This window comes from Netta rufina, assembly GCF_964035555.1.
Source record: "Netta rufina genome assembly, chromosome: 8".
NCBI lineage: Eukaryota > Metazoa > Chordata > Aves > Anseriformes > Anatidae > Netta > Netta rufina.
Window position 1 is genome coordinate 9,843,770 of NC_140131.1, and position 23,409 is coordinate 9,867,178.

Here is a 23,409-nt window from a genome sequence, read left to right on the forward strand (position 1 = left end):
TTGCTGAAATGACAGCCAGAAGAGGTGCTCATATGAATTGCCTACACTCTAACTTTTTCCCAGCTCTCCAGCCCCCCTTCACTTTCCTTTCTCACCATGCTCTGCTGCTGGGAACTAGATTTGTTCGTGCCTCTAAGCCCTGCTAGCTTGGCTCTGCCCTGCTCCCTGGAGAGAAGAGACGTCGGAGCTTCCTTGCTGAGGATCCTTAGATCTTTCTGGCTCTGTCTCACTGTATCCTTCTCTGTCCAACCCCAGCTGCCCTGGGATAGCTGCCAGATGGCCTAACTCTCACAGGTTTAGCTGGAGATTCCTGTCGCTGTCCCCAGCCTCTGCTTTCCCATATAGCCCCGTGTAACAGTGAAACAGCATCCAGAGAACATGCATCAGGCCCCAGGGGGAAAGCAGCGATGTCTTTTTGAGGTGTCCGGGGCACAGATGTGTGTGTCTATATATATATTTATTTATTAGGAAACCCACAGCCACCCATTCATCTCCCTCAGGCTAGTGCTGACACCACATGGGCCACAGCACGACTTTTTGTCATCATGAACTGCTCACACAGCACACAGAAGGATCTTTCATCCCCTGTGTTCTCCGAAACAGTAAATAAATATCACCAAGCCCCAACGTTGTATTGCCTATAACATAAGGGATTTTCCTTCTGCTTCCCATCCAGAGCCCTTGAAGCCTTTTCTGACCTGGTTAAGGGACCGTTGCCCTGCATTAGGCAGGGACACAAGGCAGACAGTCACACAAATTGTTTGAAGGCTCAGGGCAGTTTCGTGCCTGAAATGGAGTTAAAGGGTATCTTAATTCCTTGTCTGCTCTTCTGATCTTTCTCACTCTTGACCACAGGCATATCAATGTCTGTCTTTGTTAGTAGGGAAGTACGCTGAGCGTGGAGGTCAGCACAGCTCTATTATTATTAGGTTTTCTTCAATAAAGGGTATTGTGTCAGCTTGGTGAGATGTTTCCAATAACAGAACTTCACTGCAGTTCTATGTAATTACATATTGATTCCCTGTATCTCTCTAGAAAAGCCTAAGGCCTTCCCTGATGGTGTCACACTCCTGCCTACTGTCAGGCTATGATGGGGCTTTGCTGTCAATATCAGCATCAAATGTGCCCACTCCTCTGCTTTTTCCTGCACTGCCTCGTGAGCTTCTGCCACTGAAGTTGTGCTGTAAATCCGATCAGGGAGCCTAACCAGTGCATCACTGTGTTTTTATTTATTTATTATTATTTTTTTAATTATTATTATTTTAAGTGGTGTGTTTCACAGTGTTGCTGCAGGAAAAAATTGCGCTGGCACAAGTGAGATAACAGGGCTAGGTGGGGAGGCAGATGTGCTGCTGCGTGGCACGGATTTGGCAGAAATCCTGTCAAAGATGTTCTCTCACCATCTCTACCCCCAGCAATAGTTGTTCCAATAGGCTAAGCTTAAGGACTTGTTAGTGCTATCCTCCTGTTCTTGAAGGAGGTACCACTCACTGAGCCTGTGCAGAGTGAGGAATAGTGACTGTGTCAGTGGCATTTTGGGATGTGGTATTCCAGCCTCATCTTGGTTTATAGATCTGATGGTCAGGACAGGTGTCCCGTTGTCCCTTTCCAACACAGACCTACCCCTGCACTGGGAGGGTTTGGCATTGTGGCTGTGGCTTTGAGCAGAAATGAGCTGGCCTTTCTTCATGGATTAATCCTGCACCATTTAGTGTTGGTTGGGTGTCAAAGGCATATGAAATCCAGTGCCTGAATGAGGTTTGTGTGTCATGGGACCTCCTACCTTATGCCACTGCTTGAATTCCTGAAAGAATAAATAAAATGATATTAAATAAGAAAACAGCAGTTTTTCCATGAGGTCAGAGGTACCACAAAAGGTGGTGGAGGCTTAGGCTCAGCAACTTCACTCCTGAACTTTTGACCTAACCTGTTGGTTGCTTCATTTCTTTTAGAGAGAAGCAGGAACTTGTTGAGAGAGGCAGAGTGGTTTTCTCCATCTCTGGGTGAGGATTTCTACCTCAGGGTTCAATCTCAAAGGCGTCAGCTCCCATAAAGCTTCTAGCACCACAGAGACCAAAGTGCCTGAAGGTAATTAGTGAAGTGTGGCTGGTTCCTGTGCCCTCAGGATGTGAAGAGCCTAGCTAGGTTTTCCACAATAATGCAAACGGTAGAGCCTGCAGAACCTATTTATGTCTACTGCTCAGGCCACACCAGAGTTCATACTGATAATTTGATCAGAGACACTTGCTGTGCCCAGTTTTTCTGCTCGGGGTGAGTAAAAGGCATCTAAAGGTGCGAAGGCAGTAGGATTTGGAGCTCTTAGGCCGCAGTTAAAACTTTACTCTGAGAGCACTATTGCTATGCCAACAACAGAGTTAATGTGTGTGTGCCTGCCTGTTCTTTCATCCTCCCCCCCTGTCTGGTGTCAGGGTAATGTAAAGCTGCATGTGAGGGCCAATTATGATACTTATCACTTCCCCTGACAGAGCCAAGATACCCCTTTTTAATGTGGCTCCATCTTTGTTTTGGTGCTGACACGCAGCCAGCCAGATTAGGAAGGTGAAAACTGCTCACTTCAAGAAGGCTCATCTCGCAGCCTCCTTATCCTTTTGGATTTCTGCCTTGCTTTTAGGATATAAAAACCCCTTGTGTTTGCATTAACACTTAGCATTAAAGGAAATCGGGAACAAAGGGCTAATGTTCCTTTAAAAGAAAAAATTCATGCCCTACTTTAGTAAGATGCTTAAGATTCTTGTGAATGGAGGCTGTAAGGCATATTAAACTGCCCTGTATTCTGTTCTCCCAATTCACAAATCCTGCTGATTCAGACTTTACCAGCAAACCTGCTACAATTAACTGCTTTGTAGGTGCCGTTGGAACATGTCAGGTTGTTGTTGGGACAACTCCTGAGGAGCCTTCGTGTCCCATTAAGGGGTTAAGTTCTTCTCTTTAACATTTTATTCCGAGGCATCTGCCAGGTATGGGCTCCTATATAGATCTTTGCCAAACAAAAGCCAATGCAGTATCCTTCGTTTAACAAGAGCCTACTTATCTGTCACTTAGCCTTAGCAGTAAATATTTATATCATAGCAGCATCAGAAACCTGACCAATATGACAGCAGGAACACCCAGGAGCTGTGTTGACACATGGGCACCTATTTTAATTTGAACTTGGATAGCTTGTGAGGATGCTTTTTGGTATGTCTCTGTTTCAGCAGGAGGGGAATGAGGATGTTTTTGTGTTAGAATTTTACATGAATTGCAATCCACAATGAACCAGCAGTGCTGGAGAGGCTGGACACAGTCTGTCATTTGTTCTTAGGGCTGGTATATGGGCTAAGGAGTCTGGGAAGGCCAATTCCTTGTTCTGATGCTGTAGATTGTAAAGATATTTCCACATTGTGTTGTGAGTTGGGGGAGAGTGATGCTGGAAAAGAGAACAGAAATATGCCAAAGCAAATGACCTCAGCAGTGACCTGTCTAACAGCCTGCCTGAACTAAATCTGCATGACCTTTAATGTTAATTGAAAGATGCCCTCTTTACTATAGGGAGCAAACAAAGCATGTGGAGAATATTGACTTCCCTAAGCTGGCAAGCTCTTCTTCTGGGCTTGGTTGGTTTCTTGGACTTACCAGAATTGGAAACTAGCAGATGTGGGGCAGGCCTAAGGGAGGCAACTCAAGGAAGAGAAGACATTTTGATAGCAGTCCACAGACCTGCCCAGTCTCCCTAACTCTACCTGAGACCTAAACTGTTCATGTTCTTTAGCTTAGACCTATACCCTGCACATTTACAGCACAGCTCTGTGTATTCTCTTCTCTCACCCCAGGTGACACAGTGCTGGAGGGCCTGATTCCTGGCGCATCGATCTCCTTTTGCACTGCCTGCTGGCTTGCAGAGGGAGAGATGCTGTGCTGCCTGTTTGCAGTGGGGGGGGGGTTCCCCCAAGGTCAGAGAATTCCCAGCTGCAGCCTTTTGCTTCAGCCCTCTCCCCTCTCATGGGGTGGGATATATGATCCTGTCTTCTGACCTCCCACTCGCTGAGCCAGAACAAATTGAGAGATTTTTGTGTGCTGCCTCTACTAATGCCTTCAAATGCTTTTTTCCAAAATATATTGCAAATTTTGGATTAGATTGGGTCTTTTTTAAATGGGATTCACCAATTGTGCCATTTAGGGAGACTGTGCATAGCAGGAACAGTACAGACATGGACTGATCTTAGATTTACCCAGATTTACCCTGTCTGACAAGCCCCAATATGGAATAACTGACTTGACAGGTGCTGGCAAATTCCTTCCACTTCTGTGTCTCAAAACAGGCTCAGAAATCTTATTCTCTGAACAGAAACTTCCATGAACACCATAAAGGAGGGGTTGCCGGGTTTGTTTTATGTGAAGAAATTGCAATAGTGGGGAGAAAAAAAAAATAAGGGCCTTGTGAAATTTCTTAATATGGTTTTAATATTTTTTTCCCACATTTTCTTCTGAGATAATTTAATTTATTATTGCTGGCTCGTGAATGAGAAGGGAAGAGAAGAAAGGATAGCACTTCAAAAAGCCTTAGAGGATGGGGAGAGGAGAGAACTGCCTATTTAAGGGTGAAAGCTGTCTTCTAGCACATGGGACAATGCCGGAGACAGAAGATCTGTGGCATTTGCTTTGATGTGTACTTCTCAGTCAATACAAAGGACCTGGGGATGTGGCACAGATTTAGGAATCCTGCAAAGGGGACACAGCAGAGCTTGGTTAGGACTGCTCTGAAGAGCAGGCAGAGAATGGTGGTGCTGGTCTGAGAGCAGCAGCTGTAGTCATCGAGTGGGGGCTTGAGCACAGACCGAGACTGGACACAGAGGCAGAGGCTGCTCCTGTGATCTTCAGCTCAGTCTATGAACTGTGGCTTTTGCTTTGAAGGTTAATCTGAGATCAGTTAGTTTTCCCTCCTCAGGGAACAGCTGCTTCGCAGAGTTTGACTCTGCCTCTTGTAGCGGATCTGAATGTGTGAACAGCCATTAGCAGATCATGGTCAGGGCATGAAGGCCTGCTTGGATGGCTTGAATGCAAGTGAACAATTCTCTGTCACTCGGTGTGGGCCACCAGGTGAGACTCCAAAACAAAGGGAGCTGTTTTCCCAGTGCTTCTCTCAGCCCTTTTTGAAAAAAAAAAAAAAAAAAAGAAAGAGGTTCTGCTAGCCAGCCACAAATAACCTTGTGCACAATTCCACCTAAAAGCCCTGACCTTTAAATAAAAAAGGAGGTGAAAACTCTTATCCTTCACCCAAGCTCATCAGTAAGGAAATGGAAGAAATGATCAGGCTTGATCCCTTTGGGCGATCAGATGGCATAGCCAGGGTCAGCACAAAGGAAAACTGCTAATTTTGCAGTTGTCTCTAGAAAAACCCTTCTCAGCCTGAATCAAATGAATCCCTCAGTCTGGCTGGAAGGCATGCTCCAGAAACCATGGGCCTTGTCTTGTGCCAAGCAGAACCTATAATTTAGCATCGAGAGCTTCTGTTACTCGGATATAACAGCGAGATTATAAAGAAAATACCAAGGAGGCCTAGCTGCTCATCCCTCTCCTTGCAGCTCCGGGGAAAGACCAGCGTGAAGGAAACACTTTCATGCTTGCGAGAGCCGTTCTGTGGCAACTGATGTGTCTAATTTCAGAGCAAAAGTACTTCTGAAGGAGAGAGGATTAAAACAGGGGAGGGGAGAAGTTCCCCTGCGGGAGATTGTCAACAGATGTTCCATTATAGTTCAAAGAGCGTTAGCAAAAGGCTTCTGCTGCAGGGATGTATTAATTCTGGGCAGTTCATCACAGGGAGACCTGTTTTATGGCTGGGAGGATACCTCTGGTAACTCACTTAGCTCTTGCTTTATTTGAACTGTGGGTGGGGGATTGGGTCTACCTGTAAACAGAGCGGGAGCCGAACAGTAGGAACACAAACACGCGTATTTTCTTGCAGCTGTGACCACTGCCCGTCTGATCAAGATCATGCTGGTTTTGTGGTTCAGGGAGTTATTTGGCTGATGGGTCTTTCAAAAGGAAAATTATTACAGAGGAACTGAGGCTAACCATTGTTCAACTGCTAGTGCATGAGAAGCAGACCTGCGTCGAGGATGCCTTTCAAGTGCGTTTATTAGCCAGGAAGTGGGAATAACTACACAGAAGGCTGTGCAGGCTGCCTTGCAGATAAGTACATTGATCCCTTTGTCTTCAAAATGCACAAATCTATCAAGTTTGACACTGTCTAGTGTCCTCTTTCTGTTTCCTTCATATAATAGTTAATGATTGCTTATAAAAGCCTATTGATGCTACAGAATCTGATTGGCACAGGATCTAGTTTGCAACCAATCCCCAGCCAAAATGGAAAAGTCCTCTTCTGGGCAGATGAATGCTTTGCTTTCTGAGACTGGTCTGAAGTTGTGCTTAGCGTAAGAGCTGATTTTCCTCAGATCTGTGAGGAAACAGCACTGGTATGTAGAAGTGTCTTCATTCAAATGTGATTGGATGGAGAATTTTGAAAATCTTGATCATCTTACAAAATTCTGGGGAATGAAACACACAAACAAACAAACCACAAACAGTTTTGGAGGCCTAACACTGACAGAGACTTTTGTTAGCAGTCATGGTCCTCCAGCTTTGCCTATCACTTGGCGACATATCAGTAGGACCACATATTTGGCTCTTCCATGGCTGGGAAATGCATGACTTCTTTTTTCTTTGTGGGCGATGGGAGGGAAGATTGGAGAGAAGATCCCTATCTCGCTTTCTGCTATGCAATAATGCCGAGGTAGCAATTAGACGTGAGCATCCCTGGCAGAAGCTCAGGAGGTACAATAAGAAAAAACTTTCCCTCCTCTCCCAGGAGAAATCTGTATTTTTACAGAATTGAATATAGTCATAGGAAATTGAATATGCATAATTTGGAGACATGCAGCCTCCTGTTTCCTTCCTAGGTATCTGGAAAATGGCAATAGGCATTTTCTAATAACCTCATGGGGTTATTGGTCCTACCAGTTCCACATGCTGCCTTGCCCACTCCAGAGCTTCTCATAGAGGTTTCTCTGCCTCTGTGCACACTGTAGCCTTGTGTACAGACTTGCAGTGTGACTTGGTGAAGATACACATTGTTGAAACTAAATTAGGAGAAAGGAGGACAACTGAGTGGGTAGAGAACTGGTGTGTGGCACAGGTAGTCCTGCCTGTGGCACAGGAGCTCTGATACTGTCACTCTTCAGCTGCTCAACCCAGCTTCCCTTCAAAACAGCTGCTCAAATCCCCTTCCCTTCAAAACATGAACCTAGAGAGGGAAAGAGGGCAGGGTAGAGAAAACAGGTGGGTCTCAAACTCTGCCTTCTTTTATCTGGGTATCTTTTCCTCCCATTTAGCTTCAAAAGTGATTTGATTGATTCTTGTCCCTGTACTAATTAATTACAATTGTGCCTTAGCCTAGGAGGCATTGAAACTAAGCACCAAGAGACGATCAAAAGCAAGTGCTGTGTTCAAAGGGACATGTGGAAATTGGCAAGTTGTTTTCTGGTTCTGACAAAGTCTGCTTTGCTGGATAGGGAAGTTGGAGGCCACACAACTGGCCCATGGTCCACCTGCAAACCTGGCTGCCTCAGTGACTGCACCTCTTGACTGGAAGGTCAAACTGGGCTGGGCAAAGGCAGTGAGCTTTGTTCCTCCCAAGGGTGACTGCCTGCAGAATCCTGTCCTGCTGCTGCATCTCCAGCTAACGCAGATCTGCTCTGCGCCAGCTCTCCAACGGGGCAGCTCACCAGTTCGCTCTGAGAACGAAATTGGCTCCGAGCAACATCAGTGATAGGCAGAACAGAGGAAACTCCAGCATAAACCACAAGCATAATGCTGACTTCAGACTTGAAAAGACTGGTTTAGTTGTAGCATGTTTGTTCCGTTACTTACTTCTGTTCTGTAGGGCTGTATCATTGGGACAGTACTGAAATCTCTGCAGGCTTGGGCGTTCAGCCCCGAGCCTATTCAGATTACTCAGCAAGCACTCTGCTGACCTAAGAAGTGTTTGTTGTCTCTCCACATCCTCTAGATCTTCCAGGGGTTTGCTTTTCTAGATTTGCTATGGGAACTCTTTGAGAAACCACGTAAGCCCAATGACCAAGTATTTTTACATACTATATTTTGCTCTTCCAGGAGAAGCTCCCGTAGCAGAGTCTGTGGCACAAGCTGGATGATTTTGCACAATTACTCTAACAGTTATAGTAGACTATTAGCTGGGGAGGGACTCTTGTCAATCCTGCAGCAAGATCAGGACTTTTGAAGCCAACCCTGAGCCCTTGCCTCCCTGGGGGGCTGAGTTTCCAAGGGGCTCAGACTGCTAGGAAGCTAAATAAGACGTTCATTTCAGTTTGCTTTGATTTCTGTACTATAGAAAGAAGCATGACAGATGATGCTACTTAGGCTTGGATTAGACTGGCTTTGAAAATATTTCTGTAAATAGAGCTTGGGGTTGCAGTTGACAACAGATGACAATAAGGGTAGCTTCAAGCAGAGGCAAGGGACAGTCTGAAAGTGCGTATGTTAGATTATTTGGCCTAGTGTCTCCCTCTAAAACAGATTACAATTTGACCAGATGAAAATATGAGAACCATGGGCACCTTTGGCATTTGTAACTTTATTGCAGAAAAAAAAAATCCACTATAAACATATTTTACAAAGAAAGTTGCACTTTGGTGTTGGGCGAGTTTTCTTCCTCACCCCTTTCCCCTGGACAGCAAGGTGTGGGAAGCCAGAACAGCCAGCCCCTGCCCTTTTGGTTTTGTGCAGAGACACTTTCCAGCCACGCCAGCCTGCACCAGTTCCAGCCAGGATGGAGTTCTGTTTTCCACCACTAACTTGCCTCTCTTTGTGCGAAAAACCAGTAGCACCCTGCCCTCCGGCAGGGGAAACAAGTCTGTAGCTAGGGAGATTGCTCTGTGCAGACAATGCTCGATACAAAAGCTTTGGAGCTGTGACAATTGCCCTTTAGTTTTCATGCAATAATAGCAGGAGAGAACCAACCCGTTCTTCCCTATTGTACCGGGCATCCTTACAATAAACAGATGCAAGGCCAAAGCCAACAGCTGAATCTGAACTGCACTGCAGCCACTTGTCAGCCACTTCGGAAGTAGTACCACGGGAAGGAGGAACTGCTGCGTTACCCAGTTCGTCTATTTGACCCAGCCCAGTTCTGCTCCACCTTTGAGCCCTGCTGATGGGCAAATTCCTCCTTCCCTGCTAAGAAAAGCAATAACAGAACTGGGAAAAAATAGGTACTTCTGTTTGTGAGCCTATCTGTCCCTTGTGGGGTCCATGTGTTGCTACTGAAAGGAGAGGAGAGACAGCGGCTTCTAAGAGCAATGTGGTGGAGAACTTCCAGCCCTTGCTGTATCCCAAGGGAACAACTGCCTTAATCAAAAATCAAACACTCTAGAGAAGGCGTGTGTTTCTCTTTACCTGCAGTCAAATATGAATTAAACAACAGGAGCAGGTACTAGTTACTTGAATACTTCTGTGTCATGCACTATCCGGTCTTTTTGAAGTGAGGGCATCTGAAAATCCTGACTTGCCCTCACAGGCTCTGGTCCCTGGGTTTCCTTGAAGGACCTTAAAAGCCTCACAGTTTACAGCAGTGATATTTTGAGGCAAAAACGCAGAATCTAATCAGCCTAACATCTAGAAGGGGAAGGGGAGGAAGGCACCTACATCCAGCATATGTATGTCCTCATGACAAGACACTAACTGGCTCAAAAAACCAACAGTAAAAGGTAAAGAAAGGAGCTTTGGCCTTGCACTGACAGAGGAGGGACAGTGCAGAGCTAGATTTGTACAACCATTTTCAGAAACCAGATGCTAGCAGCAAAATGGCAGGTACCTGAGGAAAGGCACGTGTCAATCCAGACAGGAAAGTGAACTAAAGCACTTACGGAGCCTGAGCAAGGAGCTTATGCGTATGCTGAAAGTGTCAATTATGGGAGACCCAGTTTCCTAAGTTTGGTGAGACCAAATTAAGTGTGTCTAGTTGGCAACAGACTGAGTTCTGTCAAGCCCTGTTGAGCTAAAATCATGCTTGTTTCCTTCCAGCAATTTTAAAGCAACATGGATAGCGAGGGGGCTTCTCTAGTGGCCACACGACTGTTTTCCCCTGAAGAGAAAAGGTATGCACGTAAGAAGGAAGCAGAGCAGTCTGTCACCCTCCCAGCAGGTGTTTCAGGATGTGCAGTGTCAAGCCTGGGACTAAAGCTGAAACAGGAGCAAAAAAAAGTGCAAGGAAAAAAAATACTTAAAAACACAGAACAAGAGGGAGCCTAGGAGAACCGATCTTCTCATCCCTGGATCCCTCAGAAAACAGCAGTCTCCTTTGCTAGCACTTTGCTGACCCCATCAGTGTAACAGCTTTTGCGTGGATCACTTGCCCATCTCCTTTGAAAGCAGCAGCTGCGAAGACGGACAGAAGGACTCCACGCAGAATATGATGGTCAGAGTTGTCGTGGCTAATCGGTCACCCCACACAAAGGAGGAGGCACCCCTTTGGGGCATCTTTTTGAGGAGAGCCTGGAGGAATAAGCCAGACCTGGGCTCTGATTCCCAACATAAAAACTTCAACAACGAACTATTTAAAACATCTAAAACCAAAAGCCGCCTGAAAAAAAAAAAACAAAAAAAAAAAAAACAAAAAAACAAGAAACCAAAATTCTTTCATTTGTGTGCAAGTCAGAGCCCCCTCATTCGTCAGCAGATTGTCTGGGACCAAGTCCTCAAGGCCTTCTCCTCTGGGAAGTTCAGCCTGCCAGGCAGAGGACAGCCTGGGTGCCTAGTAGCTGTAGAGTGAGAGGGGAGTGTCCTCCATCATGTCATCCTGGAAGCAGAGAAGAGCGTGTTTTAGCCTGCATGATGGCACAGAGCCCCAGCCAACAACACAAATATTGTCCCTGTGCAGGTCCTGGATCTTTGGGCAGTCCCTCTTCCCTTTCAATGAGGCTCTGGGAGAGAAGAGGTGCGTGCAGGTGGAGGATGTAGAAAACCCTGGCTGTGCAGAGCTCCACTCAGGCTGTGCCAGCATCAGCTTGCTTGCTAGCTGCAGGCCAGCAGCAGTGAGCCTGTCCCACCCCTGGAACAGAGCACAGAGCCTGCTTTGTCACGGTCACAAGGCAAATATATCAGAATACAGGAGAAGAGGCTAGGAAGGTGTTTGAGGGGCAGTTTGCATGGTGCTCCCCTTCCTCTCTCCATTTAACCTCTTGCTGTTCCCCTTCAGAGCGAGGGGAAGGCAGATGGCTTCTTTAGCTGTCACCCTTGAGACTTGTCACCTCAAAGCAAACCCCGCTGGGAAGGAGAGGGACCTACGAGGGAGCAGGGGTTGCGATCAGCATCCATCCTTCCCCCAAACACCCCAAAACATTGCTAATAACGTAAAAGGGGAACTGCAAAGAAGACAAAAGCTGGTACGAAGCCAGCCCATGTCAGCCCACTCACCATGGGGAGGTCCTGGAGGCGCCGGAACTCCATGCGGCTGTTGTGCTGGCGGTACCGCAGGAAGCCCACCAGGCCGAGGATGCCCACCATGACGATGAAGACGGAGATGACCGCGATCACCAAGGGATCGGCCCTCGTCGTGTCAGCCAAAGGAGAACTCGGTAGCTCTGCAAGGACACCAAGGGAATGAGGCCACAGGAAAGCCTTCAGTGGCCGGAGTAGTAAAGCCCCCTCTCGGTGCGACTGAGAGGAAATCTGAGGTACGCCCAACCCTTTGCCACGTTTTGTGAGAGCAGGGACAAAAGCAGAGCATTTACCTGGGTTTTCATCATCACCAACATCCAACACAGAAGCCTTCTCGTGCATGGGCTCTAACGGGTGCTCCAGAGGAGATGTGCTGGGGGGGCTGGTGGCTGTGCTGGTGGCAGAGCTGCTCACAGCGGGTCTCGTGGTGACAGTACCAGAGGCAGCAGCAGAGGATGTGCTCCCTGTGGTGGAGACGGGAGCCAAGGAGGTTCTGGGCTCCACGGTGCTCACCTCTGTGGCACCCACAGGGCTTGTTCCTGGCCTGGTTTCAGACCTTGCCTCTGTGGGCCCCATGGTCTGTCTGTCTGAAGGCCCCAGCTGAGAGCTGTTGGTGGTTGCTGAAAAATAGGGACAAATAAAATAGGGACAAACGGTCATTTCAAAGGATAGAGTGCAAAATAAAAGCAAGGCTGTAAAGGAGGAGGATGGGAACTATAGGAAAAGCAGCTTTCTGATAACCCTTCAGAAAACAAGCAGACACAGAGTGCAGACACAGCAGAGCCACACTGTGGGGCACAGTGCTAGAAAGTTCTCTTGGTTCTCATTTGTGCCAGTCTGCAATGTCAGCCAACATCAGCTGGCCCCTGTGGACAAAGGACAAGCAGGGAAGCCTCAAACAGCTCTGCAGAGCTGGAGATCACCCCAGAGCAAGAAACTGGGAAATGTCTGTCCTCCCTCCTTATGGGGAGCACAAAGGGGCTGCCCAGCAACTGGGCAGCAGCATCCCCTGAGGCTGTGTCACAGAGCAGCGGGACCCTGGGACACAACCAGGGTAAAGGATACCCTTGTGCACAAACACCACACGAATCAATGGTCAATGTGCCATGCATCAGTGGGGTGACAATCCCAAAGTGGCTGGGAATGGGATCCCAGCCCCTCAGAGCCCAGCTGAGGAGCACTGGTGAAGTGCATTGGTCAGGATGAGGTATACAAAGGCCTTCCCTGCACACCATCAACATCCTCATCAGCAAGCAGCCAACAGAATTAATGCCACAAGTAATGGGGTTTGCGAGGAGGATGCTGAACTCACAGCACCTCTGCAGGTCAGTCCCACTGAACGGGACAGGCCTAATGGCTCTTCCCAATTCTGCCCCCCTCTCCGGTTCCCACCAGAGTTCACAGAAGCAGAAGAACGTTCAGCACCGTAAGTTCCCGGTTTGTGCACCCTTGGGGCAGGACTTTCTGCACAGCCAGGAAAGGCAAAACCTCACCGAGCACGCTGTTCAGAGGAGTCGTTGGGGTCGCGCTGCTGGCATCATCCATTTCTTCGGTTGTGCTGAAAGGCTCCGTCACTTCACGGTCGGGCTGATTTTCTTCCAGAGTGCTGCTGGCTGTCGGGGCAGGGGAGGGGATTTCAGTGCTGCTGTTATCTGATGAGCTCACGTTGTGGTGCTCACGTTGTGTAACCGGGATGTCTGTGGGGCTGGCAGTAGCGGAAGGCTGCAGTCTCTCTGCCTCAGTGCCTGCCACGGTGGTGGCAGAGGTGGAGGCATCTTCCACCTCTGCACTGTGGGCTCCCGTGACGTTGAGCGTTGCAGCAGTCACGTTTATCCCCAAGCTTGTCTCTGGAACAGCAGTAGTGTCTGGATTGAGGTCAGAGGTTTCCCTGAGCTGATGAGAGGTTGGCGTGGTGCTAAGAAAAGGTGTTGTCACCGAGGTCTCTGTTGCCTTCTCTCCTTCTCCTAGGGAAGAGAGTTAAGAAACGCTGAGAAGTTTTACAGAGATCCCACACTGAAGGAAGAAACGGACTGGAACATCAGGGCCTGAATCTTTCCATCTTGTTAACTCCAAATCCAGCACAGATTTGTACCTGGGGAAGGGGTTCAAAGAGCCTCTCTGCCCTCTTGGCCTCCCTGCTCCAGGGAACCTGTCTGTACCCTCCTCCCTCTCCGTTCTGTGTTCCTGCTCTGTGGGGTCACCATCTCCACCCCTTCTGCCCCAAAGCACCTTTTGAACCTTTTTAGAGGATTTGATTGAGAAAGTAAAGACGAGTCAGAAGTGGTGTAGAAAAAATACAAATGGGGAAAATGTAGAAGTAGATCCTCTGTCTCCCCTGGCTAGAGGAATTGTAGAAAATTGTTTATAAAGTTTGTGTCTGGCGAGGGTAAAGCTTATATTGCTCGTCATCTGAGTAGTGTTGTGGGTTTGCTGTTGGAGGGAAGGGTAAAATGCGTAGCTAAAGGGTACTACAGAGCTGTAAAGCAGCTGGTGGTGTGCTCTGGGAGCTGCCTTCACGAGCTATTTATGAACGCATCGTCACCATAAAGCGTGGCAGTGTTCTGCTGTCACAGGCCTGGGGAGCTGCTCAGCCTCCCCCTGCAGCGGGCAGGGATCCCCCGCTGGATCCCCAGCCGCCAGACGGGGTGACAGCACGCGGGAGGAGGGAAGCCACAAGGCTCTGACACTGCTGTTCACAAACATGGGCCCAGTGAGGGTTTTTGAGGTGTGTAAACAAGAAAAAAAAAAAACACACAGAGGAATATAGTCACATCAGGATGGGCTTTCCAGACCACTTAGGAACATCGCATGGCCAATATTTTCGCTATTTCTGTCCCGTGTTTCTACCTAAGCCACTGAGGCATGATGAGCCACTGCAGAAAAACATAAAGGTACTGAAGGAAATCCATCTTCATGCCCATGCTCTCCATAGCAGAGAAGCATCTGAGGCAGATGCCGTAACCAAGAGACGTTCACCCACCGACAAAGCAGCCCACTCCGGCACAAAGGCCTTGCGAAAACCACAGCAGTTTTTAAAAGCTCTTCAGAACGGGCACAGTTATCAGGGCTCCTCTCCAGCTACGGCACTTAACAGGCCCTAAAAAAAGACACAACGCATCTCGAGAGAGAGAGAGAGAGAGAGAGGCTCCCGCAGTACCCCAACCAGCTGGAGAATTCACAACCGAGGAGCAGCCTGACGGAGCTGCGCTTCCCCGGCCCGGGCCCCAGTCCCATGAGGGCTCCCGCGGGGGAAGCAGGAGCAGCTCAGCCCCACTCGGCACATTCGGAGAGAACAGGCTCTCGAGAGGAGCCCCAGTTGGGGCGACTTCAACGTGAAGGGCCGAAGGTGTAAGTGATGCTCCTTTTGGTGTCGCCTGGATCTGTCCGGCCACGGCCACAACAAAGCGAGCTGCTCTGTGAAATGGAGCTAAGGTATAGGATACAGTAACACCCGGAAAGAGAAGAGCTGGGATCACAGCTCTTCATGTGACAGTTTCCAGCCCCAAAAACCAGCACTGCTTATTCGGTGAGCTGCCAACTAGGCGAGATCCCAGAGCAGCTGGGCAGCGCTGAAGGCCCCTGCAGCAGAGGCAGATGCTCGGTAAACACGCGGCTACCTGCTCCCGCGTGGCGAGGCGCACACAGAGCTGCGCTGTTGCTGCGGGGTAAACAGGAAAGGCGGTGGCCAGGTGCCCGGCCAGCAGCGAGCCTGGCTACGTGCTGCTTTGAATTGCTGGCCTGTGCCCCGGCCGGCCTCCCATGGGGTGGGTGAGCTGCGATCGGGGTCACGCAGAGGAAAGGTCTGGGGAGAGCTGTCTTGCACAAGAGCAAGCGACTCTGAAATGGCTGTGCTGCTTTTCTGGCTCCGAAAGGAAAAGCAGGGGGAAGGAGGATGAGTCTGGGCCCTGTATAGGAGCTGGCATCCCTGCCGGGAGGTGCTGCAGCGTAGGAAGGTTTGTGGGGCCAAGCAGTTCCCCTCATCCTGCTAGCACTACCCTGGTCCTGCTGTAACACAGCTCCCTGCTGTCTGTGAAAAGAAATGCTGGTGGGAGGGATATTTCCCTAAACTCTTTCCTCCACGAGGAGCCACACGGCTCCTTCTCACAGAACTGCCCAGTGCCTGTGACTGCCAGGGAAGCGGTGCCCAGGAGCACACACTGCTCCAGCCCTGTATCTGACAGGAACGTAGCAGGACCATTTTAGGAAGGTTTGTGCTACAGCACACCCAGACAGGCTGCTGCTGTGACATCACAACATTTAAAACCCATTATGCAGAGAATTGCAGTAGAAATGTTAAAATTGGCAGGTATGGAACAGGAATGGGCAGCAGGGATGCCCTCGGGGGGCTTTGAGCACCGCAGGAGTTGATGGCACCTGGATTAGCATGTCACAGAGCGCAGCACAAGTCAGCACAGCAGTTCAGGAAACAAAGGAGAGCCTGAAAAAAAAAGGAGAGCCTAAACCAAGCTAACACAAAAACTCAAGCCATTAGGAGATGATGGTGAGAAGATAAGGAACAAGGCAAGAGCCATAAGATGGACAAACAGACAAAAGACAGGGAGTAAATCCTGGTCACTCAGGGACAGACGGACAAAAGATCCCATCACTGCCTATCAGCTTCTAAGAGTAAGGGCACAGCCAAAGCCAGCACAAGCCACCAAGCCAAGCACCAGGGGAAGTTACCTGCAATTTGGTGCCTGTCAGCACGTGGATGCTAAAGAGCACAAGCACCGGTGATTTTTTCTTCAGTTTTGTTTTAAAATTAAGATACCCCTCCAGGGTTTTGCATTAAGATTTGCGACACTGTTGGTTCGATGCCACAGCTTCGTTCCCCCTGCTCTGCTCTGGATCCTCGGTGCCCTCTCATTCTGCAAATCCCCAGCCCCAGCAGCGCGGCTGCTGCTCCAGTCGCTAAGTGATGATGATTTCAGATGTTTATTAGCTCCTTGCAGGGATGCAGGTCAGAGCTCGTTACTCTGGCATCTTCCTGGAGGAGCTCTGCTTCCTGCACCAGATGCCAGGGAGGCTGCGGCTGCACTGCCTGCGGCATCGTCCTGCAGACGAGGGCACCAGGCCCTCCTCTCAGATGGGACGGGAAGGAGTTAGCGCAGACACTTCACCCTCCCGGGGATCCTCCAAGGCACCACAGCTGCAGCACACCAAGACAGCTGGTGAAGGCGCAGTCACCCTGGGATCACAACGAAGCCCCAGCAGCCGCACCACGAGTGAAGCAGCCAGCTGCACGAGCTCCGATAATAACAGCATCTCTGTTTCCCTGATGGGGAACCACGGGGAGGTTTGCTTCGGCTGTGCTGCGGTTCCTGCTAACACAGAGCTTGCTGGCTGTCCTCTGGCTGTCCTGCCCCCGGGTCTGTGCTCACCACCGGGCTCAGTGTGTTTGGTGAGAACCGGCGGTCTCAGACCACATCGGGGCAGGGCTGGTGGAAACGGAGCGGCAGCTCCCATCAGATAGTGCTGACTGCAGTGACCTCTGCCTGGGAACCGAGAGGGGCGAAGGAAGAGAGAGGCCCTGAGGGAGGAGGGTTGCAGCCAGCCAAGAAGCCCCCATGTCTTGGAGAGGGGTGGGAAACGCTCCCTGCTTTGCGAGGGAAGGGAGGGCTCCGAGCATCAGCCCGCGGCTCCAGCCCCTCTCCAGGGCCACACCACAACGCTGAGGGACCCACACACATCAGCCGTGCTCCCAGCAGCTCTGCAGCAGACGTGGTATAAATATGCCAGAGTGAAGGAAGCCAGCTCTGCAGGAGACGGGGCTGTTCCTGCTTCACACTCCCTGCCTGAGCTTTGGGGCTGGGGCCAAGCGAGGGGCCGGGGAAGGTTTGTACGAGCCTGTACAACCAGGACAGGGCACCGCTGCTCTCAGGGCAGCCACGCAGAGCGGGAATGTCTCCTCCATCCAGCCAGGTCTCACCTCTGCCACGGCAGCCACCCCACCTTGTATTTGTTTCTCGGGATAAAGCAGGGCAGCGAGACAGAGCAGGGACTACAGCTGGACCAGCCTGTGGACAAGCACATCCACGAACTTGTCCCAATCCCCGAGGTGTCTTCTGCACCCTCCTCTCAGCCAGAAACAGCAGCCTGAGCTCCCCGAGGGTCAACATAAATCCAGCTCCAATTCACAGGCTTTACTGCCGTTTCTAAAATCCCTCTTACAGAGAGCCTAGGGTGAGCTGTAGGAGTCACGCAGGGTAAGGGAGCCAGGGGCAGGCTGGCTGCAGGGCCTTGAGAGGGCAGAGGAGACCCAGACAAGAGCTGAGCACAAAAACGAGAAAGGATCCACCCAGGATTTCCCTAAAAGTGCCGATGGGAGCAGGGCTCCCCGGTGCTGATGAATCGATTCCCCCACGCAGGCTGTCACTGTCTGCGGGTGGCGCTCACTGGGATCAGCTTCCTCCGGAATGACTGTCAAACCACTGCTCTGATTCATGGAGAAGGCACCCAAACCCTTCCAAAATGCTATTTTTGTGCACTAACTGAATCCAGTTTCCACTTCAGCGTAACAGCTCAGGTCACAAACGATACAGTGAAATGCAAAATTAAGATAACATTTAAAGAGTAACAGCCCAAGCTGTAACCTATATGTATTTAAGCAATTATATCCTCTTGCTTAGCAAAGTACTCCATTAAGCGCAGAAATTATCTTTTGTTGCCAGTTATTACATCTTTATGGTTACCAACCAACGGTAATTAAACAACCTCTTCAAGGAGCAGGAGCTTAAGCATAAATGCACGTAAAGCCATCTAAGTGGGATTTAAACCCAAGGCTCTTAATTTCATTTAAAAGCAGAGCTGGGGTGCGTGCTGATCAGATAGCAGCCCAGCCTGACCTCAGAGCCCCGAATTAAGGAACCCAGGTGGCGGAGGTGGCAGGAGCCCTTGGGGTGGGTGCCGGATGCGCCCAGGGATGCTGCAGAGCAAACACCCTCCCCATGGCAACTCGAGGCTCACGGACACAGACCTGGGGCAAAGGGCAGCTGCTTTGTACACTCGGTCCCACTTTGATCCCTCGCAGGACCTCGGTGGAGGTGGGATGCCACCAGGCTGAATTTGCAGCGGGTTCCAGCAGGATCCCGACCAGGGCTGATGCCGGGACTGTCCCTGTCTGTGTCACAGCAGAGAGGGGCCAAACAGGCTCTGGGTGCTGCACGGAGTCCAGGCATGGGGCACAGGGACAGATCTGTCCTTGCAGCCCATTTGGGGACCACAGAAGCGCCCTTGCACAGCACAAGTTAATTCACACCACCCTGTGAGCTGAGCTGTGCCGTGCCCTGTTGGGCAGGCAGCAGAAGCGAGGGAGCCGAGCTAGAGGTGCCGAGCGCCCGGCGCGGTTCTGGAAGCTGGCCAGGCCAGGCACGTTGCAAAACGAGGGCTGTGGTGTAAGGGACAGGAATAGAAACCAGGTCTCCTGACCGAGAAGCTCCTTCCAGCCCGATAGGCAGAAGGCCTCGAGCTGAGCACGAGACGGGGCACAGATTAGATACAGGGTGCTGAGCGAGCGCGGCGCCGGGGAAGGACAGCTCAGCGCCCGACCTGCCCGGGCAGGCAGGAGGATGCTTCCCCAGGGCATCTGCAGATGCCGGGCCTGAGGTGTGAGCCCCTGGGGAGCAAAAAGGGGAGACAGGAGCCTGCTGGTGCTACCGCCTTGCTTGGTGGCACTGCATTTGGGATGGGGGACACCGGACCACGGTGGCACAGCAGGGATGGGAAAGCCGCGAGAGCAGGGATGAGCAGGCCTGGGAAGAGCAACAAAAATGCCAAGCGTGAGTTCTTCAATACCAGGAAAAGCCAAAAAAAAACCCACGGCACAGACATGCCCAGGGCACGCAGCAGTGCTGGAGCCTGTGCCGGGGAGGTGCAAGTCGTGGCTTTGCTTGGCCACCACCATCTCCCCAGCCGGTTATTTTCCACTGGCCGCATGCAGCTACAAAGCGCCCTGCTGGGCAGGAAGGTGCCCGGGAGGCTCCCACGCTGGCTGCTCCGTACCCGAGGACGAGGACTGAGCTGTGATAAAGACGCCTTTGCCCAGGACTGGCCTTGTCTGGGGCTGCAGACCCCAATAAACACAGCAACAGCAGGGAGATCTGGCATCAGCCGGCCCTGGCCCTGATTACTTCAGGAGCCACAGCTGCAGTGGAGGAAGCACTCATGTCATTAGGAGAAAATTAATTAGCCGGTTGCCTTAATAGCAGCCCCATGTCAGCAGGGAGCCTAGACAGTGTGCTATGAGCTGGGGGAGAGCCTGCAGGCCTGCTCGGCCTCCAGACCTTATGCGAACTGCCCTACAGAGCGTGGCAGCCCCACAGAAACCCCAGCAGTGTCTGTGTCCATCCTTGGGCTCTTCCCAGCCCCTCTTGGCGTGGAGGGATGGGGCCAAGGGAGCTGAAGGAGGCGAGTGCTTCAAGCACGTGCCATCAGGCTCCTGATGGACAGGGAGAAGAGAGCGAGTGTGTAAGTGGCACCCATGGCACGTCTGCGGGGCATGTTGCCTGTCTGCACAACCCCAGGCACCCACAAGTGTCCCCTCTGCTTGCAAGGCAGCTCAGCACGGAGAGGGGAGGCAGCCCAAAACTACGCCGGGGGGGGGGTATTTTTAAGGCTAATGGTGCTGGAGGAAGTGGATTTCCGCAGGCAGCGAAGAAAGGCTGCATTGAGAGCTGGGGTGGGCAGAGCACGGGGACACAGCAGCACCAGCCCCTGCCTGGCCCCACGGCAAACGCGGCCGGAGGGGGGGCAAAGAGGATCGGCACCGGGAGCAGGGCAGGGACCCGTCTGGGTGCCTGGTTTGGGGCAGGTTTGTGGGGTGGCTGTTGGCTTTGGGGCCAAGCTCAGGGTGCCCCCCTTCCACCATCGCTGTCCTGTGGGGATTCTCTGCTGTCTCGTTCAGGACTGAGCTTGCCATGTGTTTTTTGTTACTGGTGGCAGCTCTTCCGTGCCATCTATTTCACAAAATATTTGCTCTCTCACTGAGGCCGGGACTAGCTGGCAGATCCAAAAGCTGCGAGGACGAGGGCCAGGCCAGCCACATAGGTGCCATTTCCTGAGGCCACAAAGGGACTCGGGACTGGGACTGGGACGTTAGGCACGAAACAACCCAGGAAAAGTCCAGCACAATGTTAATTCTGGCACGTCCCAGCACTTTGAGTCTTGGACGTTGCAGCGGGAGGGCTCCCACGAGCCAGCAGAGGAAAGCAGCTCCCTGGGGTACCCCGGCGTGCGCGATGGGGCCAGCGCAGGCAGCAGCAGCCCCGAGCTCCTGCACTGCTACACCCCGTAACGGCACAGCCACCCTCATACGGGCAGCGTGGCTTTATCCAGGGCTTTCCCAGCAGAATGGGGTCTGCTTCGGGACCGCTTCACCGTGCTCAGCCTCAAACCCAGACAAACCGCATCCGGGGCGCCAAACCTCAGCCCGAGCTCAAAAACCTCAGCAGCTCCCAGCGCCGGGCACCCACGGGGGGCTCCCAGCAGCCGTTGTTAGAGGCAAAAAAGCACCCAAAAAAATCTCATCCCTTCATCCCCAACTGCTGCCCTTTGCCGCGCTGTGACCCGATCGGGGTCTGGCCGAGTTTTTTTTTTTTTCTTTTTCCTTTTCTTTTTTCTTTTTCCTTTTCTCTTAGCAGCCAAGCAGAAGGACCACGCTTGCTCGCCGAGCCCCCCCCCCCCCCCCCCCCCCCCGCTTTGTCACTGCCACGGCCAGGGGGATGGCGACGGCTCCAGCCCCTGCCCCTGCCCCTGCCCCGCCGCGTGGCCGCCAGCGCGACGCTGCGAGCCCACGTGGGGACGGGGCTACCGCGGGGGCGGCTCGGGCTACCGGGGGGCTCCTCGGGCTACCGGCGGCGCTCCCCCCATGCGGCTCCGGTGGTCGCCGCCACCTCCCCTCCCGCTTTGTCCCCGGTCCCCTCGGTGCCAGCTCCGAGGCTCGGACCGGGGACCGGAGCTCGGCTCCTCGGGGCGACCCCCGGGGACCCCCTCCTCGCCCCCCGCAGCTCTCGGGCTTTGCCCAAATTTCGGGGCTCGCCCCGCGGGGTCCCGGCTGCGAGCTGCGGAGCCCCCAACCCCGACGGCGCCCCCCAACTCCCCCGGTGCTGCGAGCCCGGCGGGCCCCCCTCCTCCTCCGCGTTGATTTCTCCCCCCATCCCGGTGCCCCCCCGGCCCGGTGGCCGCCCCCGGTACCTGGCAGGGCGCAGAGCAGGCAGCAGGCGGCCAGGCGGAGCAGGGCGCCCCGCGTCCCCTCCATGCTGGGCCGAGCCGCGCTGCCTCCGCCGGCGGCACCGGGGCGGGAGCGGGGCGGGAGCGGGGCGGGTCGGTAAGCGGGGCGGCCCCGGTCGTGGCTGTGCGGGGAGGGGGGATGCTGACACCCACCCCACCCCCGGACCGGCCCCGTTTGGGTCCTGGCATCCCCGGTTGTCCCCGTCCCGGGCATCCCCTGCCCTGTCCCGTGTTCCCCTACCCGTCCCCGGTTCGGTCCCTCCTCAGCATCCCCCCTTCTGGTCCCGCATCCCTCTGGTACCTCCGGTTGAGCCCAGCACCCCTGCTTCTGATGTATGGGCAGCATCCCCCTGGGGGCCCTGTGCCACTTTGGGGTCCCTGGGCTGGGAGCGGGGTGCCCCAGGTGCCCCTGGACGCTGCCCTGGGTGGCAGTGGGGGTGCCACGAGTGGTTCCTCAGGGCATCCCGCAGCCCTGTCCCACCCCTCTTGGGGTCTGGGCACTGCAAAGGCCAGGCCCTTTCCCCAGATATTTGCTGGGTGAAGGAAATCCCAGCCTGAGCGCAAACCCAGACAGCCGCTGGGTCGGCCTTTGCCTTCCTTTTGGAAAGTCTGGTGGCATTCATCTGGTTGGCATTTCTGGAGAAGCAGCCCCAGTACGAAGCTGGTTGTGGGGAGGCGCCCTGCAGCCTGGGCTGTTTTCTGGAAGGACCAAAAATCCCCCTGCAAATCCCTTGGCCACTCTGCTTCCTCTCCAGCCCAGCTGGTTCGAGCCCTCCCACCCTGCCTGTCAGTGCTCACAGAAACTAGTAAGGAAGGTTTCGAGCTCCTCTGATTTGAGAAGGTGCCTTTTGGCCGTGGCACAGTCCTTGCTGAACCTTTCTTGGGCTGCTTTGGCAGAGGGGGGGCTCCGGGTCCTTTCCTCCACCCTGGTACCGGTGCCTGCAGCACAGTGTGGAAGGTGGAAATGGGTCGTTTTGTTCCTCCAGCCCTCACCTTCCTCCAACACAGCTTCTTGGTAGCTCTGCCCCTGGTTCTGGGGCAGGCAGAAGATTGCTGGGGTGATCTGACTGTGCTGGAGCAGAGCTGATCGTCGTCTTCTATGGGCGCTTTCAAAAACCCCATGAAATCTCCCCCCCCTTCTTGGAAATGTGTTTCTAACCTCTTACTGCCACTGACTTCTGGCATCCCATTAAGGCAGAAGTAACGAGGCCTTTACAAACTTCCCAGCCCTTCAGGGGAATTATTTGAAGGGCATTCACAACATTTTGGACAGTTGTAGGAGCCTTCTGCTGCCTGGCACCACCCAGCCCCATGCGCGGGGCCGGGCCACCTCCGCTCCTCGCGGTGCGCACCCCGGGGACCTGGGCTGGATGTGACCCACGCAGCCCAACACCCGCGTGCTTCTGACTCATGTCACTTCTCTGCTCTCTCTCCAGAGACACCGAAGCTGTATCTGCCTCAGCTGGCTTCTAGACAGCGGCTCTCAGTCGTCAAGGTTACGGGTCCCTCCGCTTTAATTAAGCGTGTGTCTGTGGCACGGGGGATTTTCAGCAGCTGGGTGACAAGGAGAGCTGGGCTGGCGTTCCCCAAAGGGGTTGGTGAGCAGCATGATAAACCCGTGCAGATGAGCCCCCCTGCAGGCCAACGCTATTACTTTAGCTGATCTCG

General features: G+C 52.5%; 1 protein-coding gene across 1 annotated transcript; it reads right to left on the bottom strand.

The window, feature by feature from the left end:
- Positions 1-8,706: 8,706 nt before the first annotated feature.
- LOC311212111 (uncharacterized protein) lies at positions 8,707-21,796 on the bottom strand. The gene is made up of 5 exons (XM_084291247.1): positions 21,706-21,796; positions 13,008-13,478; positions 11,808-12,134; positions 11,491-11,657; positions 8,707-10,873 (listed from the first exon to the last, which is right to left on the bottom strand). Exons 1-5 carry the CDS (start codon positions 21,767-21,769, stop codon positions 10,829-10,831), a joined length of 1,074 nt encoding a protein of 357 aa, XP_084147373.1. The 5' UTR covers positions 21,770-21,796; the 3' UTR covers positions 8,707-10,828.
- Between the last annotated feature and the right edge of the window lie 1,613 nt (positions 21,797-23,409).

Bases quoted from the DNA above. Each gene is read 5' to 3' on its own strand.
- LOC311212111 (XM_084291247.1), bottom strand. From the start codon at position 21,769: ATGGAGGGGACGCGGGGCGCCCTGCTCCGCCTGGCCGCCTGCTGCCTG. The intron at 13,479-21,705 runs GTACCGGGGGCG...TCTCTTCCCTAG, and splicing joins CCTGCTCTGCGCCCTGCCAG to GAGAAGGAGAGAAGGCAACA. The intron at 11,658-11,807 runs GTAAATGCTCTG...GTGTCCTTGCAG, and splicing joins TGGTGATGATGAAAACCCAG to AGCTACCGAGTTCTCCTTTG.